Source organism: Spermophilus citellus, assembly GCF_964194105.1.
Source record: "Spermophilus citellus genome assembly, chromosome: 11".
NCBI lineage: Eukaryota > Metazoa > Chordata > Mammalia > Rodentia > Sciuridae > Spermophilus > Spermophilus citellus.
The window spans coordinates 23,962,057-23,989,413 of record NC_138192.1 but is presented as its reverse complement, the minus strand read 5'-3'; the positions used below and the strand labels follow the sequence as shown (position 1 = coordinate 23,989,413).

The following is a 27,357-nucleotide window of genomic DNA, read 5'->3' as shown; positions in this document are numbered from 1 at the left end:
CAAAATACTCAACAACCATACATACTGCTCTAATTGTGCTCTAGAGCTGACATGGAATAATGAAACACTAATTGCAATTAGACCATTTTATTTGTTTAGAATTAATTTCTTGGCTTAGCTCACTTGCAGAATGTTCTACATCCACAAAGCTTACAAGCAAATACCACCAAACAATTCAGTGACCACAATCTAAAACAATATTTCCACTAGTCTGTTTCCAATGTACACACTACAGCTCCGGACAGAATTAGTAAGAAAGTCCCTATCTATACAGATGTGAAAAACTCTATTACATACAGCAAGGCTTAACTCTAACATTTCAAAAGCCCTAATTTGTTGGATTTGCCAAACTCTAACACATTCAGTACAGGTACCCGAAAGCTCAGTCCGGTTAATTGCTAACCAGGTGTTAAAGAAAGGGCATTATCTACAACTATATCTTTTGCAAAGGGGCCATCAATATCCACCTGCAATTATTGGATATGCCAAATTTTGTCTAGGAGAGTAGATGGCTACACATAAATGTGAATGGTCACCTAAATGTATGGCAAAGAAAAATGTTGTCAAACATAATTCTTTTACCTGTTTGACATCATATGCCAGAAGTACGTATTTTAAATCTGGTGAAACTGAATGCCTTGATGCTTTGAAGGTTACCTGGAAAAAAACAAAAGGAACAATTATCTTTAAAAATTGAATTACAGAGAAATTAACATGCATGTGGATATATATCAAAATTATCTCAACTCATAATACTATTAAGATGGGTATTATTAGTCTTATTATGTACATAAATGTGTATTAATTTATGTATGATTATATAGATGAATGCAAACCATTGATGAGAACATATTCATTTACAGAAAAGCATTTGTCAATATATCTTTCCATTTGCTAAGCTTAAAGAGTAGTCTAACATTTTTATAAGTAAGAAAATTTAGTAAAGATTCACTAAAATTACTTTTGTTCCAATCTTATTACTTTTAATCATATGATATACATACATATAACCTAGGAAGAAATGATTTTTCTTTTTGTTCTTTAAAGAGTTACATATAATGTTCTAAGAGTCATCTAGGATCTTAGGTCTAAAGTTTGCCATTTTTTTAACTACTTTCTTCTATTTATAGATAGGTTTTTTTGTCTATGTCTAGAAGGTTCTGTAACTTTATATACAAGACAAAATAAGATCAAGAATACTGAGGAGTTGGACTGAAACATCTGATTGCTTAAAATTGTTTCATGCATAATTCTCTCTTATTGAAATAAAGCCAAACAAACACACACAAATACACACACCACCACCACCACCACCACCACCACACTCCATACAGCTCTCCATACAGCTTTTCTTGGAGCCCAGGAAGAGATGGAGAATATGCTTAGAACACATGGTGGCAGGAAGAGAGAGTTGGGATTTTGGCAGTCTTTGTCTGTCACCACCATAATTATTCCCATTTTACAAATGAAAAATCTAATGCTTAGATAAGTTAACAGGCTCAACACAGCAATCCATGCATGCTTGAAAAAAAATCTAGAATATCATTTTTTTTAAAAAAAGTACTGGATTTGTATCTAACAGCAGGGATGGTACTATTATTTTAATTAATTAGTAAATTTGAGAAATCATTACTATACTATTTCATACCTTCATCTACTCAATCATTCAAGAACTAATTATTGATCATCTTTTAGAGACTAGACCAGGCTGGGTACTGGGGATGCCCCAGTGAATGAGAGAGAAACTATCTCAGTTTTCATGGAGTCCGAGACAGATATTGGGAAGTAATTACACGAATAATTACTGAGTTACACCTTTAGATGCATGATTCAAGGAAGAAATCTGGAGCGTTGCCAGAGTATATGAATCTGGGAGAATAGACAAGGCTCGCCTGAAGAATTGACCTTTAAGCTAAAGGAGATGACCTTCAAGAGGAGTATGAACACATATCTGGCCCTTGAATGTTCCTCGTCTTCCTACCCAGACCTAAAGAGCTGTCACTCAGAAATTTACTTTTTCACTCAGGAAAATGTATCATCTACCTACTTTTAAAACAAAACTCAGGCAAAACTCAACTGTTTCTGTATCTTGTTTAAGACATTGGCTTTCTCTCTCTCTCTCTCTCTCTCTCTCTCTCTCTCTCTTTCTTTCAATCCAATACCTTCTCTTAGCAAAAGTTTTTCAGCCACTTCCCTGCTTTCAGGCATGTCAAATAAATATCCCCATTGCTCTCAGGATTTAGTAAAGAACTTTCTGTTCTTCCTGTGCTAGCTCCTATGCAACAGACTGGGTTAGTTCCCCTCATTCATAGCATCTATGTATTTATTTTTATTCTCTTCAATGTGGCATATTGAAACCATTGAAATTGTTAAATAAGCAAAATGATTTTATACTTCCATATTGGGTTAATCAAAAGAAAAAGGATATATTTACATCTGTGTCATAATATCTGAGCCTGTACTTTTTTGTTCTAACTAGTTGACTATTTATATTTAAAGAAGACACACTAAAGACAGACTCTCTTTAAAGAAAACTCCCAGGATAAAACATATTAAAACAGAAATATGTATCTGATTGTGTTTGATGTCAGACAACAACAACTACACACACTGTACCTGACTGGTTTTCAGCCTACAATTTAATAATAGAACATACCTGGTGACAGAAGGAACTTAAAATATACAGTGAAAGAGAAATATATTGAAGGTCTTGATTTTTTTTAAACAGAGGCATTTATGCCAGGTGTATCTAGAGAAGGCAAGAAAATTGAGTTGATAGATCAACAAAAGTCTACAAAATACAAACAAAAATTAAAAGTGTATTTTAAATGAATGATAGTTTGCATGTATTTGCAAATATATAGCTATGGATGTAAATATATAATATATCTCTATCCATCTGTCTCTAACTATATATAAACATATATTATATATAATATATAATATATATTATAACTATATATCTATAACTATAAATATATATATAAAATTCGGTACACCTTATTTCAGGATAGTTTCCACAAGGCTACTGTCTATCAAAAACAGAAAGGGGTAAATTCAGGGTTTCTGGTTTTGTATTTTTTGTTTTGTTTTGTTTCTAACTTAGGGACTCCAAAATGCAATAGGTAGGATAAGAAACTCAGACTAATATTTACACAACTTGTTAGTATAATAAAAAGTGTCTTTCGTACTTGTCCCTGCTTCCTGGCATAAAATCTAAAAATACTTGGAATATACTGATTTATAAAAAGTCTTCATTATTCAGAGCAAAGTTTTTTCAACCATACATGAGGTTATGATAACAAGATGTGGGAGAACTCTTCACAATTGGTGGAACTACCTTATATTTTCATGATGGGGCTGGTCACCAGGTCGCATCAACTTTATGCTTACAGTGGGAGAACTCTCAGACCCTCCCCGTGTCCTTGTAGCCAGTGATTTAAAGACCAGTTATGCCTAATAATTACAACTTGATTTAAAACAAACAAACAAACACTATGCTGAGGTTTGAAGGAGCTTCCTGGAACATATCAATTTACTAGGAGGGTAATATTTTTTTTTTTTTTTAAAGAGAGAGTGAGAGAGGGGGGAGAGAGAGAGAGAGAGAATTTTTAATATTTATTTTTTAGTTCTCGGCGGACACAACATCTTTGTTGGTATGTGGTGCTGAGGATCGAACCCGGGCCGCACGCATGCCAGGCGAGCGCGCTACCGCTTGAGCCACATCCCCAGCCCCTAGGAGGGTAATATTGATTACAATGAGGTACATCCTGGCTCAGGATCCCTCTGGACATTATCCTGTGTACCTTTTCAAATGGTTATTTATTTGCATCCTTTATAATAAACTAGTGATCATAATCACAGTTATTTCCTGAACCCTGTGAACCACTGTGAAGAATTATCCAACCACAAGAGTTGTAGTGGGAGTTCCCCAATTTAGAGTCAATTGAGACAGAGGGTGAGTAACCTCAGGGTCTAGAATTTGCAGCTGGCTTCTGAAGTTGGTGCGTTTTGTGGGTTTAAGCCTTTTAATCTGTGGATTCAGGTAATTAGGGTCAGAATTATATTAGATTTCAGGACATCCATTTGGTGTTCTCAAAGAACAAAATTACTACAATTTAATTTAAAATATTAATTGACCTCATTCTCAGTTCTAGGATTGCGTAACACTTCACACTGTATTCCATAATGTAGAATAAGATTTCCATATGGTGAGCAGGAGAGGTTGATTTCGTAAAATAGAGAATGAATTTTAAAATGCAGAAACAAATATCAACAACAAAAAATAAATCCGATTTGGTCATTTCAAAGTTATTTTCCTTATTGAGCAGGCATAAAGAGAAAGAACAATAGAAAATTAAGTGATTAGATAACATTAGTTTATTTTATGTTGCCTTTTTGTGTGTAAGGACAAAGACAGAACTTCATTATTGTGCCAATTGACCTGGCTTGTTTGCCAGATTTGGCTCTCTCAATTTTCCTGGTTACTTGGAACTTTGGCAAGAATGACACCATTTTGATTTGTTAGTCTGTTTTGCTGGAGTCAAGTACAGGAGGCTTGTCCAAAACAATAGCCTCCTGTGATTGTTACTTAATATTATCAGGGAATTGCTGTTAGAATGACATAGTTTATAATCCCTGAACCAGCTATGCAAAGAAAACCCAGTGGTCAGGGACACCTCACAGAATAAAAATGCTAAGATTCAGAAGTTTTGCCTACCTATACAATTTGTGCAATCTCTACCTGAGTCATTTTAGAATAAGTCTAATTGATCACAGGGAATAATTAATCACAAAAATTATTTTGCATCTTTAAAAATATCCATTTCAACAAAAAAGAAGAATACAAGAACATTAGTAGCTACCATGTATTAAATGTTTATTACGTGACCTGCAACTTGCTAAGAACTGGGCTTGGGGTAATAGGGTGAGATAGGTATCCTCATTTCCTTCTCTATCACTCTCTCTCTCTCTTTCACCCCTCCATCCCTCTCATTAACTGCTTATATATTTAAATTTTATGACATTTTCCAGTAAATGAATGGATCTGGAGACTATCGTGCTAAGTGAAATAAAACATCCCCCGCAAAACCAGAGGTTGAATGTTTTTGCTGATATACGGATGCTAACCCACAATAAAAGGGAAAGGGGGAAGAATAGATATTCAGTAGATTAGACAAAGGGGAATTAAGGGAACACAGAGGGGAAGGTAAAAGGAAACACAGTGGAATGAATCTTACATAACTTTTCTATATACATATATTAATACACCACAGTGAATCTCACCATTGGGTACATCTACAAGAATGGGATCTTAATTAGAATAAGATGTATTACATGCTTGTATAATCATATCAAAGTGTATTATAGTGTCATGTATAACTAAAAAGAACCAATAAAAAAATAGATGAAAATTAGTCTATAGGGAATGCCGGTTAACATTGAAGACACAAGTCCATCTCTCCTGATATTACAGTAGCAGGAGGAGTATTGTTCTTTAAGAGTTGACTAAGGGGATAGTATCATTTAAAAATCGCTAAGTACAATTTTATTACTTCTGTTCTGTGGATATTGAAAACTCCAATGTCATACTTGTTAATTTTTTCTCAAGGTCACAGAAAAGCAAATATAACAAGATATAACAAGAGACTATAGGAAGACTTCCTTTTATAAGCTTTGCATTATCTCAACAGCAATTTGTTTCTTTCCTTTCTTTCTTTCTTTTCTTTTCTTTTTTTTTTTTTTTTTTTTTGTAGAGCACTTTCTTCTCTGAAGTCTGAATTATTTAAAGGATATTTCACCTCCCTTGTCCCCATCCACCCTCATGTGATGTTCTTCACACAAATTAACTTCACGCTTTCACAGGTGCGTCTGTGCCTCTGGTAACAGCATTTTAGTATCTTTTACAGATCCTACAATTATCCAGTCTGGCACTTTATTAATTATCACTATACTCCCTCCAGCTTATGCAGCACACAAACTGGGAAGCATTCCAAATGTCTTTTCAGGGACCCAAGCTGCTGAAACTTCTCTGAATTTGGAGAACTATGTTCAGGTCACTCACTGGTGCTGCAAAGAGACTTCACTGGTAATGCTCTAAGGGACACACTCTAGCAGCCTAGTGAAGGGGCATCAGAAATCTCAGGAAAATACTTTTTAATATAAACCATTAATGCTATCATCTCTTGCATCTGGGAGACTAATTCTTTCCAGCAGCTGCAAAAGACCTCTTGGTCAATGTTGGACTATTGCAGACCTTAATATAATTCTGGTTCAGTTTTAACTTGATATGGTTTAAAATTAGTGATTGGGGAAGTTTGTTATTGCCAATAATACTATTGCATCACCAACCTATTTTAACAGCTTAATTAGCATTGAATTAGAAGGGTGTAGAAATAGTTTCTATGTGTGTTCACTGTCCTTATATACCAACAATGCCTACCATGCATATTTGAGATCAGAGGGAATTAAAATGCATGAACCCTGTCAGGTTGGATCACCCATTTAAAGCCAGGTGAGGCAGGATAAACAATGGGGGGGGGATAAACAACTATAAACCCCATTTGCTAGACTAAAAGAATGAGAGATATTTGATCAAGTTGAAAAACATTCTCATGCTTTTAGATAACTTGGGCGCATTTTCTGGTGTCTGGTTTTTGTGTATCATGGAATTCTACCAAAAATCACTTATTGAACTTTCACTGTACAACAAACTTACAAACACCACTGTAGCCACTCAAGATGCTATAAAATTGGGAAACAAAGTCCACTGGATATTTTCCATCACATATTAAGCAGACTAAGATAAGTGCCATGGATCTCTGTAGTCCAAGACAGAGTAGAAATCCAAAATCTAATGTTCAAATGGGAATGGGCCTTCAGAGTAAGAATAAAGTGCTCAGGGTAAAGAACTCAGGACAGAGGGGAAAGGAAGGTTTTAAGAACAGACTCTAGACCTTTCATACATTCAGTGGCAATGTAAGTGAAAACCTCATGATTCATTATTTTTCCAGTCAAATTAAACTATAGATTACATTATAAAAATAATCTTCAGAAAACATAAATAGTTTAAAATTTTACCTGGGAAGGCAGGGGATGATGTCATAGATCAGAATTTATATTAATTATTTTAAATACTATTATCAACATGAATGTAGCAGAACTGATGGCTGGTTCCAAAGATGGTGAAATGTAAAGCCAATGAAGCAGGAATAATTGGATGTCAATTTAGAACTACTACATTGGGAACTGGGTGAAAAATGCATTGGGTCTGGTGGTATCCTGAGGTCCTGATATCAGGGAGGAGACTCTCCTGACAAGTAAGGCAAGCAGTTTGGGAAGTTAAGAAAGAGACTGGATCACAAAGAGGAGAGGACACATTAAAGGGAGACCAATGGGATAGAATAGAGGATGCAGGAATAAACTCACACATCTACCTTCTGATTTTGACAAAGATGTCAAAAAGAAGTTAGAGACAGCCTCTTCAAAAAAATGTTGCTAGAAAAACCGGACATCTACCTGTGAGGAACTGAAGCTCCCTCTCTCAGACTGTACAAAAATCACCTTGAAATGGGTCAAAGACCTTAACATAAGACATGAAATGCTGAAACTACTAGAGGCAAACATAGGGGAAATACTTCAAGATATTGGTATAAGCAACAATATCTTTTTAAAATATTTTTTTTAGTTGCAGATGGACACAGCACCATTATTTTATTTACTTATTCTTATGTGATGCTCAGGATTGAATGCAGCATCTCACACGTGCTAGTTGAGTGCTCTACTGCTGAGCATAACCCCAACAATTTCTTGAATAGAACTCTGATACCTTAGGAAATAATAGCAAGAATTGACAAGTGGTATAACATCAAATTAAAAAGCCTCTTTTCTTTCTCCAGCAAAGGAAATAATTCAGAGTTAAGGGACAGACTATTGTACGGGAGAAAATCTTTGTCATCTATTCTTGTGAAGAAGACTAATATCCAGAATATATAAATAACTGAAAAAATTTAGCAACAACAACAAAAAAGCAAATCATCCATTCATTAAGCAGGCAAATAAGCTGAATAGGCATTTCTTGAAAGAAGGACAAAAGACCAAAAAACACATGAAGAGCATTCAACATCTTTAACCACCAGGGAAATGCAAATGAAAACTACTTTGAGATTGTATCTCACTCTAATCAGTATGGCTATTGTAAAAAAAAAAAAATCAAAAACCAAAAATCAAGGAAACAAAAATAATGAATGCTTGTGAAGTTTCAAGGGGAAAAGGAAAACTTACATGAAGTTTGTAGGAATATACATTAGTACAACCACTATGGAAAAAAGTATGAAGGGCCCTCAAATACACTAAAAATAGAACCCACCATATGATCCAGCAATACCACTCCTGAGTATGTGTAAGGAATCAATGCCAGATTATCAACAAGATTCCTGCATACCCATGATTATCAGTGCACCATTTAGAAGAACCAATGGAATCAGCCTAATCCCATCAATGGAGAAATCATATGTATATATACACAATGGAGGATTTTTCAATAAAGAAGAATGAGATCACACTATCTGCAAAAAAAAAAAAATGAAGAGAATTGGAGAGCATCATATTGAGCAGAATAAGCTTTTCTCAGATAAATATTACATGTTTCCTCTCATTTGGAATGTAAAAATTCAATAAAAATAAAAGAGAAAAGGGCATCACTTCTTAACCCACGTGCCCATGAGCTCTACCAGGGTGAACTGGCAACACTGTGGTTATTGTTAATGTTATTTGCTATCACTTGTATCCCCTTATGATACATGTGTTATTTCTCCTGTATGCTGGTTCTCCTCACTCCTTCACCCCTCCCCTAGTCTTATTCAAATGGTATTTCTCTCACATATCATTCTAATTCTCCTCCTTTAGGTCCTCCTTGTGCTTCTTAGCTCAGTGATTCATCTGACCTCACATGTATATAATTATATGTGCAGTTCATCTAACGATTGATCACTGTTTCGTGATGGCTCTTCTAGGTTGTTTGGAACTGCAATTTACATCTTTTATTGCCACAGTAATGTCCCTATTAAGAGGCTTCATTGCAATGATTCACTTTTGTCAGAAACATTATAACTAGAGGTAGAAATAGGATAATGATGGTGTTCCAATATGTCAGATATTAAAGACCATGACAAGAAATCATTAAACACAAACTTAAATGTCAGAAGTGCCAGAAAATATAAAATATGCATTTCTATGACTTGAGGCTGTGAACCAAGTGAGCTAGCCGAGAATAAGGAATGGGACTAAAATAACACAGTTGGTAAGAAGGACTTAGTTGCCCTAAAACTGAAAATATGACAAAAGCAGAGGAACCATGGTATAGTTCTAGAATTTTGGAACAAGCTAGGGATAAAATATAGGTCTAGATATCTTTATTCATATGTAAGAAAAAACATGGTCTAAGGGCTTCAGTTGAATTATCCTTTAGCCCTGAAATAATAGAAGCATATATTTGTAACACAGAATGATGAAAACAAGGATGAAGTCTTCATGAATCCTGTGGCCTTTTCCTTCTGCTCCCTCAACCTCCATCCCACCAGACTCCTTCAAAGCACACACATGCACACACTCACTTTAAATTATTTGGGATGGAATTTCTTTCACTACCATATTTCATAACTACTTTTTAAATAATTTAACAAGAATGTTTAGAAATGTTATTCTAGAAAAGTTAAATCTTAATTTTTCAAATAAGTAATTAAGTACATATTATGAGGATGTTTTTCACAACAGTCAACAACAATCTCATTTCCTGACTCAAATATAAGGAAGGGATGGTTTCAGAAAGCCAGTCAATTTTAAGCAAGTGAGAAGAAGAAGAAATGGTACTAGGCAGTTAAGACATAAAAATGAAAGTGAGTGAAAGTTGGAAAATGAAATAATCAAATTGCAATCCATTATATGATGCCAAACATGGGCTTTTCGCTGCCTGGCTTCAAGTAACAGGAAAGAAGCACAGAGATATATTTTTTTCTTTTTGTTTGTTTTGTTTTATTTTAATCTTACAGCTCTCAACAAAGCCATGATTTGTTTTCTACAGGTGTGAATGTGTTTATGTGCAGGAAATTTTAAAATCAACTCTTTTATTGTGTATGTTTTTATTCTCTTTTCTTTGCTACCCAATTTCTTAGGATAATGCTAAAATTATATTTCTCTGAGATATCCACAGCATCAATGTTATGTACACATAATAGATCTCTCTCTCTCTCTCTCTCTCTCTCTCTCTCTCTCTCTCTCTCAGCACTATGTATTTTATTGATACTGGAATATTTTATAAAAAACCAATACAAGAAAATGCCATGGTACAACTCAGTATTTTCAGAGTATTGAATTAGGACCTGTCACATGTGGAGTGCCTCATACAGATCACATTGCTCAGTAATGTGAGCAATCAAAATAATACTCTATTGATTTAGATCATATGTCATACACTCACTAAAACATTTCAAGCAATTTTTATTTTAATATATAGAGAAATTAATGTTTGCTGAATGCTGTTAACTGTTTTGAAAAAAAAATAAAAAGAGCAGACACGGTGACTTTGAAGAGAAATATGCCAATATTTCTCCACCTGAAATGTCAATAAATTAGAAAATCTGTGACTGAAAAAAATGTTATAACTTGCATATTTATGCAGATTATTTCTTTGAAGTTCAGTTTGTGTTGGTCTAAATAATCTTCAAATTCTCTTAATGTTTAACATATTTCAAATAGAGTTTTCTCTTAAATGGTGCTGCTATATCTAAGTATAGTTATATTTACAAAGAAAATGAAAGTTATAGAAGTCTTAAAAACCAATACAATAGCCTGGCCAGGCATGATGGTGCACACCTGTAATCCTAGCAAGTTGGGTATCTGAGGCAGGAGAACTACAAGTGCCAAGCCAGTCTGGGCAAATTAGCAAGACCCTATCTCAAAATAAAATGGGCTGAGGATGTAGCTCAATGACAAAGTTCCCTGCAGTCTGTCCCAAGTCCCTCTGGAAATACCATCAACAACAACCAAAAAAAAAAAAAAAAAAAAAACAAGACTATACAATATTTAAATCAATTTTTTCACCATGATCTTATGCAATGTGCCTGACATGATGTTTATAAAATAAGATGATAGGCTACAGTGGTCCAACAGCAGTAAATTACCTCTATTCATTCTAGTTATAATATCCTATCAAGCATATTTTAGAGAGTATGATTTCATAAATAATATGGTTTATATTTTAAAGTATAATATGTACATTTCAAGCATTTCAGTTGTAATAAGATTTTTTTTTTAGTATGGACAAAATGATAGCTACCAAGACATTTTCAATCCACATAGTTTTAAAAAAATGGAAAAAATAGGACAACTAATATTGACCTTACAAAAAATAAAAAGTGTTCAGTCAGCTGAATTGTTTTAACTGTGGCAAAAACAGAAAAAAGAAATATTTTAAAGAATAAAACTTCTTGGCAGCTCATCAATTTTTCTTATGGTTCAAAGACTCATTTAATATTGGTATAAAATAATTCATTACCAGTAATATTTTCAAAGAACAAGATAAAACCATTTGATAAATAAACAGGAAACTTACATAGCCAGGTTTGATATAGTCTTATATATTCCTTAAGAATACCATAATTGATATGTATTTTCTCTTTTCCATTTATTGTCTCATATTGGATTAACCTTAACTTTCTCTCCCAACACAATAATTCATGAAAGATTCAGCAAATAAAAAATACAGGATTATCTCTTAAATTTGAATATGAAATAAGACAAAGATAAACTGCTATCTAAGAATGATAAATCACATATTCATAAACATAAAAAAGAATATCCTATAGTTATGAAAACAAGTAAACGACAACTAAATGCTAATACATAGGAACCAGTAATAATATTGAGGTATAAGGTAGGTATTAGATGATCAAGGACTTCCTGATATCTCCTTTAAAAGTTTATAACCACAGGATGTGGTGACACATTCCTGTGATCTCAGCCTCAGCAAGTTAGTAAGACCCTGTCTTGAAATAAAAAAGAAAAAAGTCCGGGATGTAGATCAGTGGTACAGGACTTTCCTAAGCCCATGTGTGGCCCTAGGTTCCATATCCTTAGGGGAAAACGAGGGGTGAGAAGGAGAAACCTTAAGAAAAAAGAGGGGTGAGGAGGAGGGAGGGAGGGAGGAAAAAAGGAAGGAAGGAAGGAAGGAAGGAAGGAAGGAAGGAAGGAAGGAAGGAAGGGGGGAAGGAAGGAAGGAAGGAAGGAAGGAAGGAAGGAAGGAAGGAAGGAAGGAAGGAAGGAAGGGGGGAAGGGTTCATAACTAATTAAGACTAAATTGTACGTCATATAAACAAACCTGTGGCAAAGTAAATTGCTTTAGATATTCACCTGAGACCCAAAGGTATAAAAATAATTTGAATAGTCAAATTAGTTTAAAAGTTGTGTTTTCACTAAATTGTGCTTTTTAAAAAATTAATTAATTGATTTATGTTTTGTTCTAATTTGTTATATATGACAGCAGAATGTATTACAACTCATATTACACATATAGAACTCAATTTTTCATATCTCTGGTTGTATGTTCACACCATTTGTGTCTTCATACTTGTACTCAGGGTGATGATATCCATCTCATTTGTGAGATAAAGGTCCTTTATCTCACAAAGGAACATTGGTAGCTGTGAAGCACAGCTGAGGACATCAGCAGCTGTGTGCAATTGTGACTGAATTAAACCTCTCTGTTGTTTCCCAAAGTGCAATTGTCATCTTATGGTATGAATGTAAGGAGAGTATGGTGGGTTTTAGGGGACATAAAAGTTCTATTTCAACCAATGACAAACACAAACTCTTCTCCCATTAGTGTCTAAGAAGCTCCATTATTCTACATTCTTTGTAATACTGGATAATATCAGAGCTAAGCTTTGCCAATATGGGGGGGTGAAGAAAATTATCCCTTTTGATTAATATTTTCCTTATAAATTATGTTGACCCATCTTTTAATTTGTTTTATCAACATGTTTCTTTTGTGAAAAGTCCATGAATACCTTTTGTTCATTTTCCAATTGATTTGGAGGTTTTTATATTAATTATGTGACATTTTTTCTAACACTTTTTGTCCTCATTTACCTTGTATTTTAACTCAACATAAAATTAGAACATATAAAAAAACAAAAATTAAGGCTATAACAGTTAAGAAGAATATACAGAATATGCAATTTATTTGAAAATCAGGGAATAACAACACTCAGATTTTTAGCTTTGAACATTAATATTTCTTGAGTATGATAACAGGTGGAATATCACTCCACATGCTCAAGATTTGCAATAATAAATTGTTAGCATTCTGCTCATTTACTAATATATAGTTAAAAACTAAAGATCAAAACTGACTAATTTCTGTCAAAAAAAGAACAATGATAATGGAAAAGTGTAATTTTATATTTACTTTCCTCTGACACAGCAATTTCTTCATAGTTGGGGAAAGAATTAGAGACTATATAAAAATAAAGTCCAATCCAGTTGAATGACAATGAGAAAGTATCTGTAGATACCTTCAGACTCAACATCTTGAACCCAAATCTCCAGCTTGGTATCAAGAACAGGGTTCTCTTTCCTCATCTCACTGTCACAGTTGCCAACATGATGGACTTTCACCCATGCTGATGAGTCAAGCTAAATTCAGTTGGCATTTATTAATTTTCATTTTAATGGCCCAAATCCAAAAGTCATTTCTCATATTTTCTACTTTCTCAGAAATGTTCCTTAATAGCATTGATCTTTGTATGAAATATATAAATGATACGATCAATCTCTATTCTGCATGTTTTAAAGTATTCAGATAGTGACTAGATTAACCCTCAGGATAGAAGAACATACTCTGTACCCTTTTTTAAAGTGATAATTATTAACTTTAGTTCATCTGGAAAACTGCGGCAACATTTAAGAGTTAAATTTCTGGGATTTATGGTGCAGATGAACTTTCAGGAAATAGGTAGTTGAATGAATTCATTATAGACATTTATTCACAACTCTTCCCATTGTTTCTTCTTCCATTTATTCACTTTTTTCAGACCGACTAATTACAGTTATAAGTCTACTAAGATAATTGAAATACAGAAAATCCTTTCACTAGACTTTCAAAATGCTAGTGATTTAGGGATTCAATGAGTTCCAAGCTATGTAAATTGTCTAAAGAAAGAAATTTTGCTGCACATAAATATGCTTTTCGAACTCCAATGTGAAAGGCTTACAAAGAAGAACTGACAGAAAAAAAGAAAAACAAAACAATTACCAATGCACATAGAAAAGATGGTACTCAACATCATCCATAATTAAGTAATTGCAAACCAGGGTAACAATGAAATAGCATTTTTTCCTCAGGCAGGTGGATAATCATTAAAATGTTTGACAATACTTTGCAATGTAATAGATAATACTATATGTGACTGATGGGTGTATTTAAGATAATTTGATATTATCTATTAAGTTGCAAATTGACCTTTCCTTTCACTTAACAATAGTACAGTTACAAATTTAGCCAACAAAAGCATTTCAAAAATAGTTACTAAGGTTTTCTTTTTCTTTCTTGAAGCATGTGCATAATAAGGAAATAATTAAATAAATACTTTAAGAAGTGATGGCAAGGTAATTTTACATAATCATTAAATATTAGAGAAAAACATAAGGGTTTTAATAAAAAGGTTTTGAAGTGCATTACCAAGTAGATAAAAAGCACAAGCAATCCATATTGTTGAAGTTAAATGTACATGCATACACTCATATACAAACACATTCATATCCACATGAGTGTGTATATTTTATAATTCTATTTGTTTATGTACAGATATATGAAAACATACACAGACAAATTTCTAGAAAATCGTTTTAACAGGTACAAATTTGTACATGACTACTTTCAGAAAATGGGTACTGAATAATGAGGGGTAAATTTTGTTTTCATTTTGTGTATATCTAAGCAGTTCTCTTACCAGAACTTTCTGTAAGGATAAAAGTACTGTGTGACTATACTGTCCAGTTGGGTACTCACTGTTCCATTTAGCCTCCTGGGTCCTTAAAATGTAGCTGACAAGACTGAAAAATTGGATTTTTAATTTTATATAGTTTTAATTAAAAATAAATTTAAATAGCCACATGTGGCTAGTAACTCTCATATCTAGTAATGCTAAATATTATTTATATAAGTTTTTTATTTTCTTGTTTTAAAAATGTCAATGAAGGAGATTGAAAATAATACTTGCCCTCAGAATTATGGTATATGTTATTCAAATACCAACTTGTTACTATTTTTAGGAAACATATAGAATTAGTTTTAGAGAGAGATACTACTAAAAATAAAAAAGAAGGAAAGCCATAGATGTATATTAAAAATTATCATGCAAAAAAATGCTCTTATTTATTTAGAACTTTTATAAATGAATACTTTGTTCCCTAGGAAAGTGGATTTACATTATGATTAAGTGTATAATCCTTTTAATATATTCCCAGATTCTGTGTTGGTATTTTGTTCAGAATTTTTTGCATTTATATCCAGCAACTGCTGCCAATCTCACTATTTGCTAATCTCCCTTTATGTTACTTCGATCTTTCAAATCTTTTCACTTGTCTTAATCTCCATTGCTACATTTTAAGTCAATTTTTTAATGATCTCAAGCCCAGGTAATCTAGCAATAATGACCTTTATTTATCCTCTCGAGGACATTTATAATTTAGTTACCAGTTCCTGGTACACCCAAGCTTTATCCTTGCCTAGTCAAATTCTCTTCACTCATCTTTGCAAGTGAAGCTTTCTGTGACTTCTTCAAAACAGATGATGCCAATATACTAGAAATTCTAGCATGGTACATTGATACTGTCATATATGCCTATCTTCAATTTAATTACATATATTAGATTGTGAAAGTTTACATATCTAATTGTTTAATTAGTGTACAACTGTCTCAGTAGACCACAAGGTCATTATAGCTGAGGACCTTTCTTTTTTTTTTTTTTCACTCTGATATCTTTAGTAGCTATTGCAGTATGTGGGATAAAACAGGCACATAAAAATTATTAAATGACTCAACCAATCATAAGTAAAAAAGCGAATTTTTTAACCTTCAGGGAATGATGGGCAACACTTCAATTTTCTATAAAGATTATTAATTTCATTTCCATTCTTTTGCAAGAAAACCTTTAAAAATCCACCTGTAGTACTGTTATATACAGAGAAGGTCCAAAGATGTATAGAAAACAATACTGAATGGATTCTATTATCAAAATTAGTTGGAATCTCTTAGGGGTGGAGATGTGCCTCAATGATAGACTATTGGCCTAGTATGCATGAGGCTCAGAGTTTGAAACCCAGCAACACATAACGCATGTGCGGGCGCGCGCGCACACACACACACACACACACACACACACACACACACCAATACTTTGAAATCTCTTAATAACAGAATTACTTCCTTAATGACATTTCAAAACCCAGGACACAATATTTGTACCTCTATTTCCAATGGGTTCAAAACAATTAGTCAACAAAGACCCGTCCAAATGATCATCAAAGAAATCCTTGATCTACCTACTTTTGACTTTCTCCATTAGTACCATTATTGTTCAAGGTCCACATCTTCTTTTATCTGTACAATTGTAGGAACCTTAAAAGAGATCTTAGTTCTTACTTTAATATCCCTGGAATATAGACCTAATATAATATTTTCAAATATGTTCAGACATTGCCACTTTCCTTCTTCAACCTGCGCTTACTGATGAGAGAAAACCTTGACCTACTAAACTCAGCATGATCATTCCCCTGTTATCCCACAGGGTTCATCCTGTACCATGCACCACATGCCCTAGCAGTTACATATTTTCTATTCTTGGGATAAATTTATCTTGTTCCCACTCTAGGCTCCCACCCTGGGTTATTGCTCTTGCAACCTAGAACCTCCTCAATCTGACCTTGAAATGTTGCTTCTTCCACCCTGCATCTTTCCTAATGCCTAGTCATTCTCTTGCCCTCACAGTATGTGATTTTTGTCCAAGGACTTCATACTAGCAGACATTTTGTTCTATTTTTACTTGACTATTTGTTTGCCATTGGTCTCACTAACTGCTCTCATTCACCACTGTATTCCCAGACTCTGAAATATTATATGATAAGTAATAGGGGGTCCAATGAGCAGTTAGCAAATGCATTAACCAAATAAATAATGAGCCATTACAACAAGAAGGCAGAAACCTTATAAATGTGAAGTGGTTGAACAATCTACACAGGTTTTTAAGAATAGGAAAAACCTCAAAAGAAAACTGGATTATTTCAGTCAAATTTATAAAGGGAAAGAACCTGGGAGGCTGCGGAAGGAGGATCACAAGTTTAAGGCCAGCCTGTGCAACTCAGTGAGACCTGGTCTCAAAAATAAAAAGAGCTGTGGTGTAGTTCAAAGGTAAAGCAATTGCCCAGCATGCTTGTGTTCTGGGTTTAATCTCAGCACAATGAAACAGCAAGTAAACAATAACAACAACAAATTTAACTAAGGTCATTTGAATTCGTTTGCATAGAAAATATATCCATAAGAACTGAAAATATTTTGACAGAAAGAATAATGATGACATAGGTAGTCACTAAAATGTTTAAAAATGTGGCAATGTAAGCCAAATTAAGACCATTGACACCACTTAAACCACATGTATGTCACATGTCTTTTTCTCTTTCCCATGCATTATATAATGTTTTCTATGTTACTAGTTTTTGGTAAAATATATAGTTCAATTAATAAATACTTAAATCTCTTTTGAAAATTCCATTTGTAGAAACATAACTTTAATGGATGAATCACAATTATACACACTTAAGGATTCAATGTTACATTCATATATAAAACACAGAATTATGAAATTAAACTAATTAACATATCCGTCACCTTATATATTCATTATTTTTAGTAGTGAGACATTCAAAGTTTATTTTGATTAATTTTGATATATACATTATTTTTAAACATGGTCACCCTGTTCTGCACCAGATTTCAAAAACTTATTCTTCCTGCCTAACAGAAACATTGTATTCTACACATTTAAAATTTTTTCTAATTAGTTCTTCATGACTAAGAATTAACCATATATGAAATTATTCAGAAAGAAAATGAAAAGCAGAACTATTCATCAGATGTTCAAGGGCATGTAACTATACCCTTGAACTTCTCAAAATAGACTGATTGCTCTGAACCCACGTCAGAGTGCTGACCTCTCAGGAAGCCAAATTCCAAAACAATTGTAATTACTATAATTGCAATAAATCTGGCCTCTTTTATCTTCTAGCATTTTTTTCTGACTATATATACCTCTAGCTCTGAAAGAATTAAATGAGAATGTTCCAAAAAAAAATAAATACTGGAATTGTAGTCATTTGATTACATATCTAGGAGGGCATATCGGAGAAAATATAACCAAGTTCTTATGCAAACAGTTAAATTTTAAGTGATGGCTAGTAATTTTTAAAAAGTGATATTTATTTTATTTTATTTTTATTTTGTTGGTACCAGAGCTTGAACTCAGGGACACTTGAGGACTGAGCCACATCCCCAACCCTCTTTTGTATTATCTTTAGAGACAGAGTCTCACTGAGTTGCTTATCATCTCGCTTTTGCTGAGGCTGGCTTTGAACTCGAGATCCTCCTGCCTGAGCCTCCTGAGCTGCTGGGGTTACAGGTGTTCGTCACAGTGCCCAGCAGAAAGGGGTATTTATATCAGTGCTTTATTTCTAACCAAAGAAGAATTTTAAATATATTGATAGTTTTGGTTTCAATCAAGGATAACTTATTCAAAAATATTCAAAATAATTAAACATAGCTATAGATGTGGACTTATTAGTAACGATCAGCATCATTGAGAATAAAAGTGGTTTTACCATCTGAGACATTTAGTCCTCATCAATGCATGTGGTAGTAGAATCTAGTTTTTAGATCATTCACAATGGTCACTTAAGGTGCAATGTCAATTTTTTTGCTTTGGTCCCATTTTCACCTATGTGAATAATAGTATGGAGTACAGGCTAATTGTGCCACACTTGAAAATACATGGACGCAATGAGTATGGCCTCTTATATTTAAAATTAAATTTGTGCCTAAATGGACCTCCGGTGTGAGGATTAGAACTTCTCTTGCTAATTCTCCTGTTTTCATGACCATTACTTTCAAAACTATGCTGGAATTTATTTTAGACGTTTGTAACTTATAGAAAACTATGAACGAGCCAAATATTTAGAATACATTTGATGTTTTCTTTCCTAAATATATTTTTAAAAAAATCTTTGCTGAAAAATACATCACTCCATTTGTTTCCCTGATATATATAGGTGTTATGATAAATTTTGATCCCTATTTGATGATTAAAATTTAGAAAATCTAAATATATATAAAATAATTTCAAAATGAAAAATGTAGATATAAATGTATTTAAGTATTTCAAAGTAAATAATAAAAATAAAAGAACTATGAAGGTTTCCTACAATAAAGGATGGTAACTACAGTGGAGAGAGCTATGCTCAATTCAAAGACATTGAAATTCAACTATTTATCAACATAGCACACCCATTAAAGCAATTATGCTGGCTAGAGTCCTTGGCCATCAGGTTAAATGGAACAATCACTTCCTGTTCAAAAGAGGTGGCAACAATCAAATAAGAGGTATTATCTTATTTAAACAAAATATTTCAATTAGGTTTATCCTAGGAGAATTGTAAGAAAACTGGAGTTACCCTTTTAGCCTAGACCTTGACAACATGTGAAGATCAGGAAACTAAAGCCAAATGACCCCTACTAACATATACTAATTCTCCTCACAGGGCACCGAAGAAACATTACCTGAAGCTAATGATACTGAAAACCACAACTTAAGATCTTCCATACAATTTACCCATTTAATTGAACCTCAAAAAAATTACCTTCTGATCAGTATATGGTTCCCTTTCTATCCCTGTCTACAACATGGTTTTTCAACCTTGATGGTGCCAACATTTTGGGGTGGACAGTGTGTGTTGTGAGATGCTGTCCTGTGCATTGTAGGATGCTTCTCCCTGAACTCTACTTCTTAGACTCCCTTAGCAAATCTTTTGCCACCAGTCATGACAATCAAGACTATCTGCAGAACTGAAAAATATCTTGTAGGGACAAAACTACTCCCTGATGAGAATCACTGGCCTAAGAAAAACAAATAAATAAACTGTACTGTCAAGAACACAACGACACTCATGAGTATAATCAGTGTGAGTTTCACTACTGACCTTATTCGATACTGGGGAACCCATGTATAGGCTAGGGACAGACACTGTAAAAAATAACAAAGTTTCTATGACCATAGCATGTGAGGTCACATGCCAATCAGAATTTTTTGATAACCTTTCTTCATCTCAAATTTTAAAAGATTACCTTTCTTCATCTCAACTTTTAAATTTTGAGTCCTTTTTTATAGCAATACTGTGTTTATGTTGCTGTGTGTCTTACCTTCCCCTAAAAAAGCAACTATTCCCAAGACCCAAATCAGATGATTAGTTTCCCATGTCATGGTGGTATAAAGAGTTGTGTCTATCAGTCCCAGACACACAATGGCACAGCAAATGAAAGAGCAGATGAACCCAAACCAGGATGGCATGTAAAAACCTGATGCTATCTATATGTGAGAAATCAAAACATATTCCTTGGTTCTACTGGAAGCTCATATCTAATAATGGCTTACAGAGAGTTCAATAAAATGTGATAGTGAAAATTTCCTTTGGAGTCACTCTGTTGCCATATATGAATTTCTTGCCTCTGTCTTTTCTTAAAGAATGCATTTTAACACAAATTTTCTGAGACTCAAGATTAGAGTCAATTGTTGTTTTCCATATTAGTGAATGAGGTTTAAAAAAATTAATGTTAATATTTAAGTACATGAGGCTTAGGCATATTTTTCCAACCCATTTCTAATTTCAAAAATTGATTTTATAGAACCATTTATGACTGCTGGTGGTTTTTGCCAAGACCTCTGGTGATATTCAAATTATTGATTGCAGAAGGAATACAGCTAATACGTATAAAACATTTTTCCTCATTATGACATCGTGCATGTGCTTTTGTCTGAAATAGTTCTGGCTTTAAGAGATAACATTTCCAAACACTTTAAAATTATTAAGAATGGTTTGGGAGCTAAATCACTTCTTTCCCATTCTTCAAGTCAAAGAGTTATATGCTTTTCAATTCCCTCCTTCATTAGAAATTTGCCTAGCTTCAATCCAAAAGAATGCCTTAAATATCATTAATTCCTAAAAATTACTTATTTTTATTTCATTTTAGACAGTTATACCTAATAGTATCCCTACCCATAAAGTCTGTTAACCATAATTACATGGCCGAATGCATCCATTAATCATGTTAAAAATGTGTTTAAGTTGGGAAATGACAATGCGATATCAGATTATATTGTTTTAAAATAAATGGGCAGTTATGTTTTTGTATATATGTCATATTAAACATTAAGCTATTCTGTTTTCATGTTTATCAATAATGCTTCTCAATTGACTTGATATACTTTTATTCTAAAATTTTATAGCAATTTAATCCAATTAAGCATGATGGCAATTAAAATATTGATATTAGAAGAAAGATCTGCAATATGAATAAACATTTATCTTATGATAATAGATTTCTTTTCAACAGGTATCTTAGGAGAATGAGTAAATGCAGACATTAGCCTCAAATGAACTTTAAAAACACAATTGTACGTAACAATATAACTTGAAGTTGGAGTTGGTATAAAGTGATTAAACATATTTGCCTGAAATAATTTAGAATCAGGGTAATTTGTATTTTTGATCTCTCATTTGGGTTAGCTGGTGGAAAATATATCACCCTTCACTCCCCTAACCCTTCTGACTCCAATCCCTGAACTACTTGCTGACATTCCTATGACTTATAAATGGCTTAATTATCTGCATTGTGACATAAATGTCTTTAGGGAGCTTATGAATCTTAGGATATCAGTAAATGAGAATATTTGCTAAATGTGAATATGATAATTAAGAGTCATAGGCAACACAGAGGAGAATAGAAATAGACCTGGAAATAATTTTTAAAAGATTCAACACATACCCATAAAGATAAAAGAGCATTAATTAGCACATAAAGGAAACTATAATGAGATAGGTGGGGGTGGTAGGTAGCACCAACAAAAGCATTTGGATAATGGAATAATAACATGAAAGCTTTGCTTTTGTTTCTTTTTTTGATGTCATGGAGGCTAAAAAGGCTATGAATAAATGCTAAATAGAAACAAACAAACATCATTAGTGATCAGAGGAAAAACCTCATTAACTGTGTAAGGAGTTATGAGTAAGACCAGCCACATAAAAGAATATTCAAATACGGATGAGTTTCTACATTGCTTAACTGCTTGACTACTGGAGACCTAGAATCTCCATTAAAAATGTTACCTAATGATACAGGAATTAAAAAATGAAAATATATTTAATTATTGTTCTCCAATTCTATGGAAAAGAATTCACATTGACTTTACCAAGGTTATCACTAACATACTCTCTCACTACCAACTCTTACTTTCTTCTTCCTGTCTGATTTTCCCATGGAAGTTTTGATGGCAGCATATCTTAATGATTTCCTGCTCTCATTTCTAGCAATATTGAAGACCATCCAATGAAGGTGTACTAGATACCACTGTATGCTGTGTATTACATTTTTTTTTTCTTAAATGTTAGTATTATCTCCTCAAAGTAACCCATACTCTACAAAAGTGAGAAATCTGCTTTATATAGTTTTGGTATCCCACAAGTACTAAAAAGGGTTGCATACCCAATGCTTAGTCCTTGAACACCTATAAATCAACTTAGTTTAATAAAAAATGTGATTAATTTCAGCTAATAATGACCTAATTGTTAATATACATCTGTTGATTGGTTAAATTTGGCCCAATAGTTATATATAAATACTTTATGATTTACATCACAATTTTTTCTTAATATTTGAAAGCACTGGATAAGAGAAGGTTCCTTGTCCATCTCTTCCATTTCTCTATCCTATGATAAATATAAAGATTAAATCTCTATCCCAAATATACAAGTGGGAATGCATGTTTAAACGTAGCCAGTGATGTTTATTTTTGTATTTTATTATGGAAAAGCTTTTCTTAGCCTTGCACTGTTTTTTATCTGTATTTTATGAGCTCATTTATAGGCAGTATATTTAACCTTTTATTACAGAATAATGAATAAATAACTGCTTATTTTTCAGCATTGTTTGTAATTAGATTTTGCAGTATTTGCAACAGTTCATTCATGATAACGTCCTCAACTGGTAATCGTAGATAAGTCTCTTAACCTTAAGGGAACTAGATTTATCAGAAAGACAAAGGATATATGCTTTTATGAGAACAAAATAAATACATTCAGTCATTTGAGCCTAAGCACTGATTAAGGAGAGTGAAAGTGGCCCCTGAGAGAATCCTAAATTCTAAACTTAAAACACAGCAACACTTCTGAGGGGCCCAGAAGTGTTGCTGTGTGAGGCGGGAGGGAAAGGGAGAAAAAAAAGGAAATCACATGGAAAAGGAGGGAGACCCTCATTGTTATACAAAATTATATATAAGAGGTTATGAGGGGAATGGGATAACAAACATGGAGGGAAATGAATTACAGTAGATGGGGTAGAGAGAGAAGATGGGAGGGGAGGGGAGGGGAGGGGGGATAGTAGAGGATAGGAAAGGTAGCAGAATACAACAGTCACTAATATGGCAGTATGTAAAAATGTGATGTGTAACCGATGTGATTCTGCAATCTGTATTTGGGGTAAAAATGGGAGTTCATAACCCACTTGATTCTAATGTATGAAATATGATGTGTCAAGAGCTTTGTAATGTTGTGAACATCCAATAAATAAAAAAAAAAAAGGTAAAAAAAAAAAAAAAAAACACAGCAACACTGGGGCTGGGATTGTGGCTCAGCAGTAGAGCATTTGCCTAGCATGGGCTGGAACCCGGGACCCTTTGATCCTCAGCACCACATAAAAATTAAGGCATTGTGTTGTGTCCATCTACATCTAAAAAGTAAATATTAAAAAAAAAAACAGCAACTCTATCCAAATGTCAACTTTAGAAACCCTTCTTGCTGCCTAATCCAGGAACCCACAGAATTACAAAGTAGTCAGGAGAAACAAAAAGTAAAGGGGACAAAATAAGTTAATAATTACTTGGGCACGGTTAACCATTCTTTTTAAAATCTCAGCATTTGTATGGCCAATCTAGAAAATATAAAGAAGAGTTTTCACTCTAAGCAAATATTATTCCTATGAGTACATGCTGAGTAAAAAGGGTAAATGAGGAGAAAAATGAAGCATATGGTGACAGGGGCATTTTATATCAATAGATTTCCTTATTCTAATGATATTCCAGCCTGACCTTTCCACCTGAAATGCATTGCAAGTGCTGGAGGTGAAGAATAGAAAGTTAAATGCATCTAGAGAGCAATTTAAACAATACTGAAATGCATTAAGAAATTAATTATTCATTACTTACAAAAGTTGTGTTTTCCAATAATAATGTGGTAGCATTTGTTTCTATATTCAGTTTAATGACATGTCCATTCTCGCTTTTATACACCACATCTGTATCTGCAACAACAAAGACATTAACAATTGACAAATACATTGACTAGGTAATACAATAACTGTAGGGGAGAAAATGTGCATAATAAACAGACATATTAGAACAATCATTGTTAGCCTTCAATAACCCAAGCAGATTTCTGTACTTGGCTGGAATAAATTCTCCTGAAAGATGAGGAAGCCTGCTTAACACATGGTCTATTGCACAATGAACACAGGGTTAGTGAGAAGGCCACTCAGTCTCATGATTTAACAAAATGAAAATTAATTAAAATATGGGCAATCTGGTGCCCATTCCGAGAAGAGAGACAGTGTGGAGTCTCTGGTTTCCAAAGTAAGCCATTACCAATGAGTGAGGTGCTCAAATTTACAAGGGCTCCCTGGTACTGTAACTGCATACAATGCTAAGAGAAGTCAGACTGAAGCACCCTCAAGCAGCCCTGACCACATTCTTGGCACTTCTACCACCACTCAATCCCTCCTTAACCTCTTCCTCTCTGGGCTAGAGAATTTTCCTCTGGTATTTTATGAGCTTTATATGATCAAAGACCAAAATTTCTATGGCTGCTACCTTACCATCAAATACACTTTGTCAACGTCAGGAGAAAGATCTCATTTTAAATGACTGCATTGCTTTTGGATGGCTAATTTATATCTGCTGAGTTAGATTTCATCACATTTGAAATGAAATCATGTTGAGAATACCTCAGACCAAAAGAATCAACTTGAAGAGAAACTTATAGGATAAAAGGACACTTAGGAGTTAAAAAAACATATTTGTGGCCAGGCATGGTGGCACATGTGACTCAGGAGTATCTCAAATTCAAGTCTACCCTCAGGAATTTAGCAAGATCATTTCTCTTTTTTTTTTAATATTTATTCTCAAGCTTTTAGGTGGATACAATATCTTTATTTTACATTTATGTGGTGCTGAGGATCGAACCCGGTGCCTTGTGCTTGCTAGGTGAGCACTCTACCACTGAGCCACAACCCCAGCCCCACAAGATCATTTCTCAAAATAAAAAATAAGAAGGGCTGGACTGTAGCTCAGTGAGAAAGTACACTACCAGAAAATAGTAATAATAATAATAATAATAATAATAACAATAAGAACAGTATATATCTACAAAATACACATAAATATATATACACATAGTTGATTATATTTGTGCACATATACTTAAATGTATTTGTATGCAAGTATCCATATACATATGTGTGTACAAGGTAAGTGTGTGCATAAAATTAAAGGGAAGATATGCAAATAAAAGTAATCTTGAATACTTTCTTCTCCTTTCTTAAAATGATATTCTCTTTTCCAGTTTAACCAAATTCAGTGGTTTTACATGCACCACTCTAACTCCCTATTATTGCAAGAAAGGCAAACTTAATGGAGAATGCTTATATTATTTACACTAAGTGAATTTATACAAATTACAATCTCTCAAAATTTGGAAGTTTTCACCAGTGTCCTGGGAAATAGGTAGGCACTGCACGGTGAGCTATGGAGATTAACTGCAGGAACATATGTTCTGACAATTTGGCAGAAAGATATTTTTCTGACTTTTCTCTAATTATTTCAATAATAAAAATAGTAACACCTAGAATTAAGAGGATGAAAAGTGATCAATACTAAAAAGAAAAATGGTGCTTTACTCAGATTTTCATTACAAAAGACTGCGAGCTCAGTATCAATTCATAGTATTTAAAGATGTCACAGAAGTAGATAGTTATTCTTGACACATATATTAGAACCCTGAACTGAGGAACAGAAAAATACAAATCAAATTTTTTTAAAAGGAGAAAAGAGACCAAGAAGGGATGTTCCAGTTACTTCCTGAGGTACTGACTGTATAGACTGAGAGTGTATGATCTTTGAAATAAGTCATGCTATCACCTTCTGAATTTCTGTCACTGCCAATCAATTGGATTCCTCTTGTCATTAATTTTAACTCTTTAATAACAGGTTCACACAAATAGAAAATATTTCTTTTGATTCATATTCCTTTCTATCTCATTTATGAAAAGGAACACCAGTCACCTGGTGTTATCTTTGCTATCTCTCAGCATTTACTCTCTTTCAGCTATGAATTTATGTTTGTTCTGAATTTAATGTTTGTTCAATCTCAAACTTAAGTTCTAACACTCATGTCTTCTTATACTTATGTTTCTCTCACACACACACAAACACACACACACACACACACACACACACACATTGGACCACATTTTTATTTTGCTGAACACATCGCTTTAGATTAGCAAGAAGAATTTAATAGTATTCTCTGAAAAACATTCCTTATAATATTTTCTCACTTAATTAAGAGAAAAAAAGCTTCTGTTTCAGTTTGGAGATAAATACAGCTTAAAAACACTCAATCATGGAGCTGGAGTTGTAGCTCAGTGGCAGAGCACTTGCCTAGCCTGTGTGAGACACTGGGTTCAATCCTCAGTGACATATAAAAATAAATAAATAAATATATTGTGTCCATTTATAAACAAAAAAAATTAAAAAAAATAATCAGTGATTCTTTTTCAAAAGGCAAACATCCTGAAGAATTCTAATAGAATATGGTCTTCAACCTTGGAGAGAAAGAAGAGGTGTAAGTAAAGTTTTAGTATAAACAATGGCCCCTGGTCAATGGAAGAGTAAAAGCAACTTACAGCCTCAAAGTCTGTCATAGTA

At 33.5% G+C, this 27,357-nt stretch overlaps 1 protein-coding gene across 1 annotated transcript in view; it reads right to left on the bottom strand.

Annotated features, from left to right (window-relative positions):
• Window positions 1–27,357, bottom strand: part of DPP10 (dipeptidyl peptidase like 10) — a gene marked incomplete at both ends in the record, with an annotated part of 611,721 nt that overhangs the window by 274,843 nt on the left and 309,521 nt on the right. Inside the window, 2 exons of the mRNA XM_081260615.1 lie at window positions 583–657; window positions 24,583–24,677. Of these exons, the coding sequence (XP_081116741.1) occupies window positions 583–657; window positions 24,583–24,677 (170 nt within the window). The remainder of the gene's footprint in view (window positions 1–582; window positions 658–24,582; window positions 24,678–27,357) is intronic.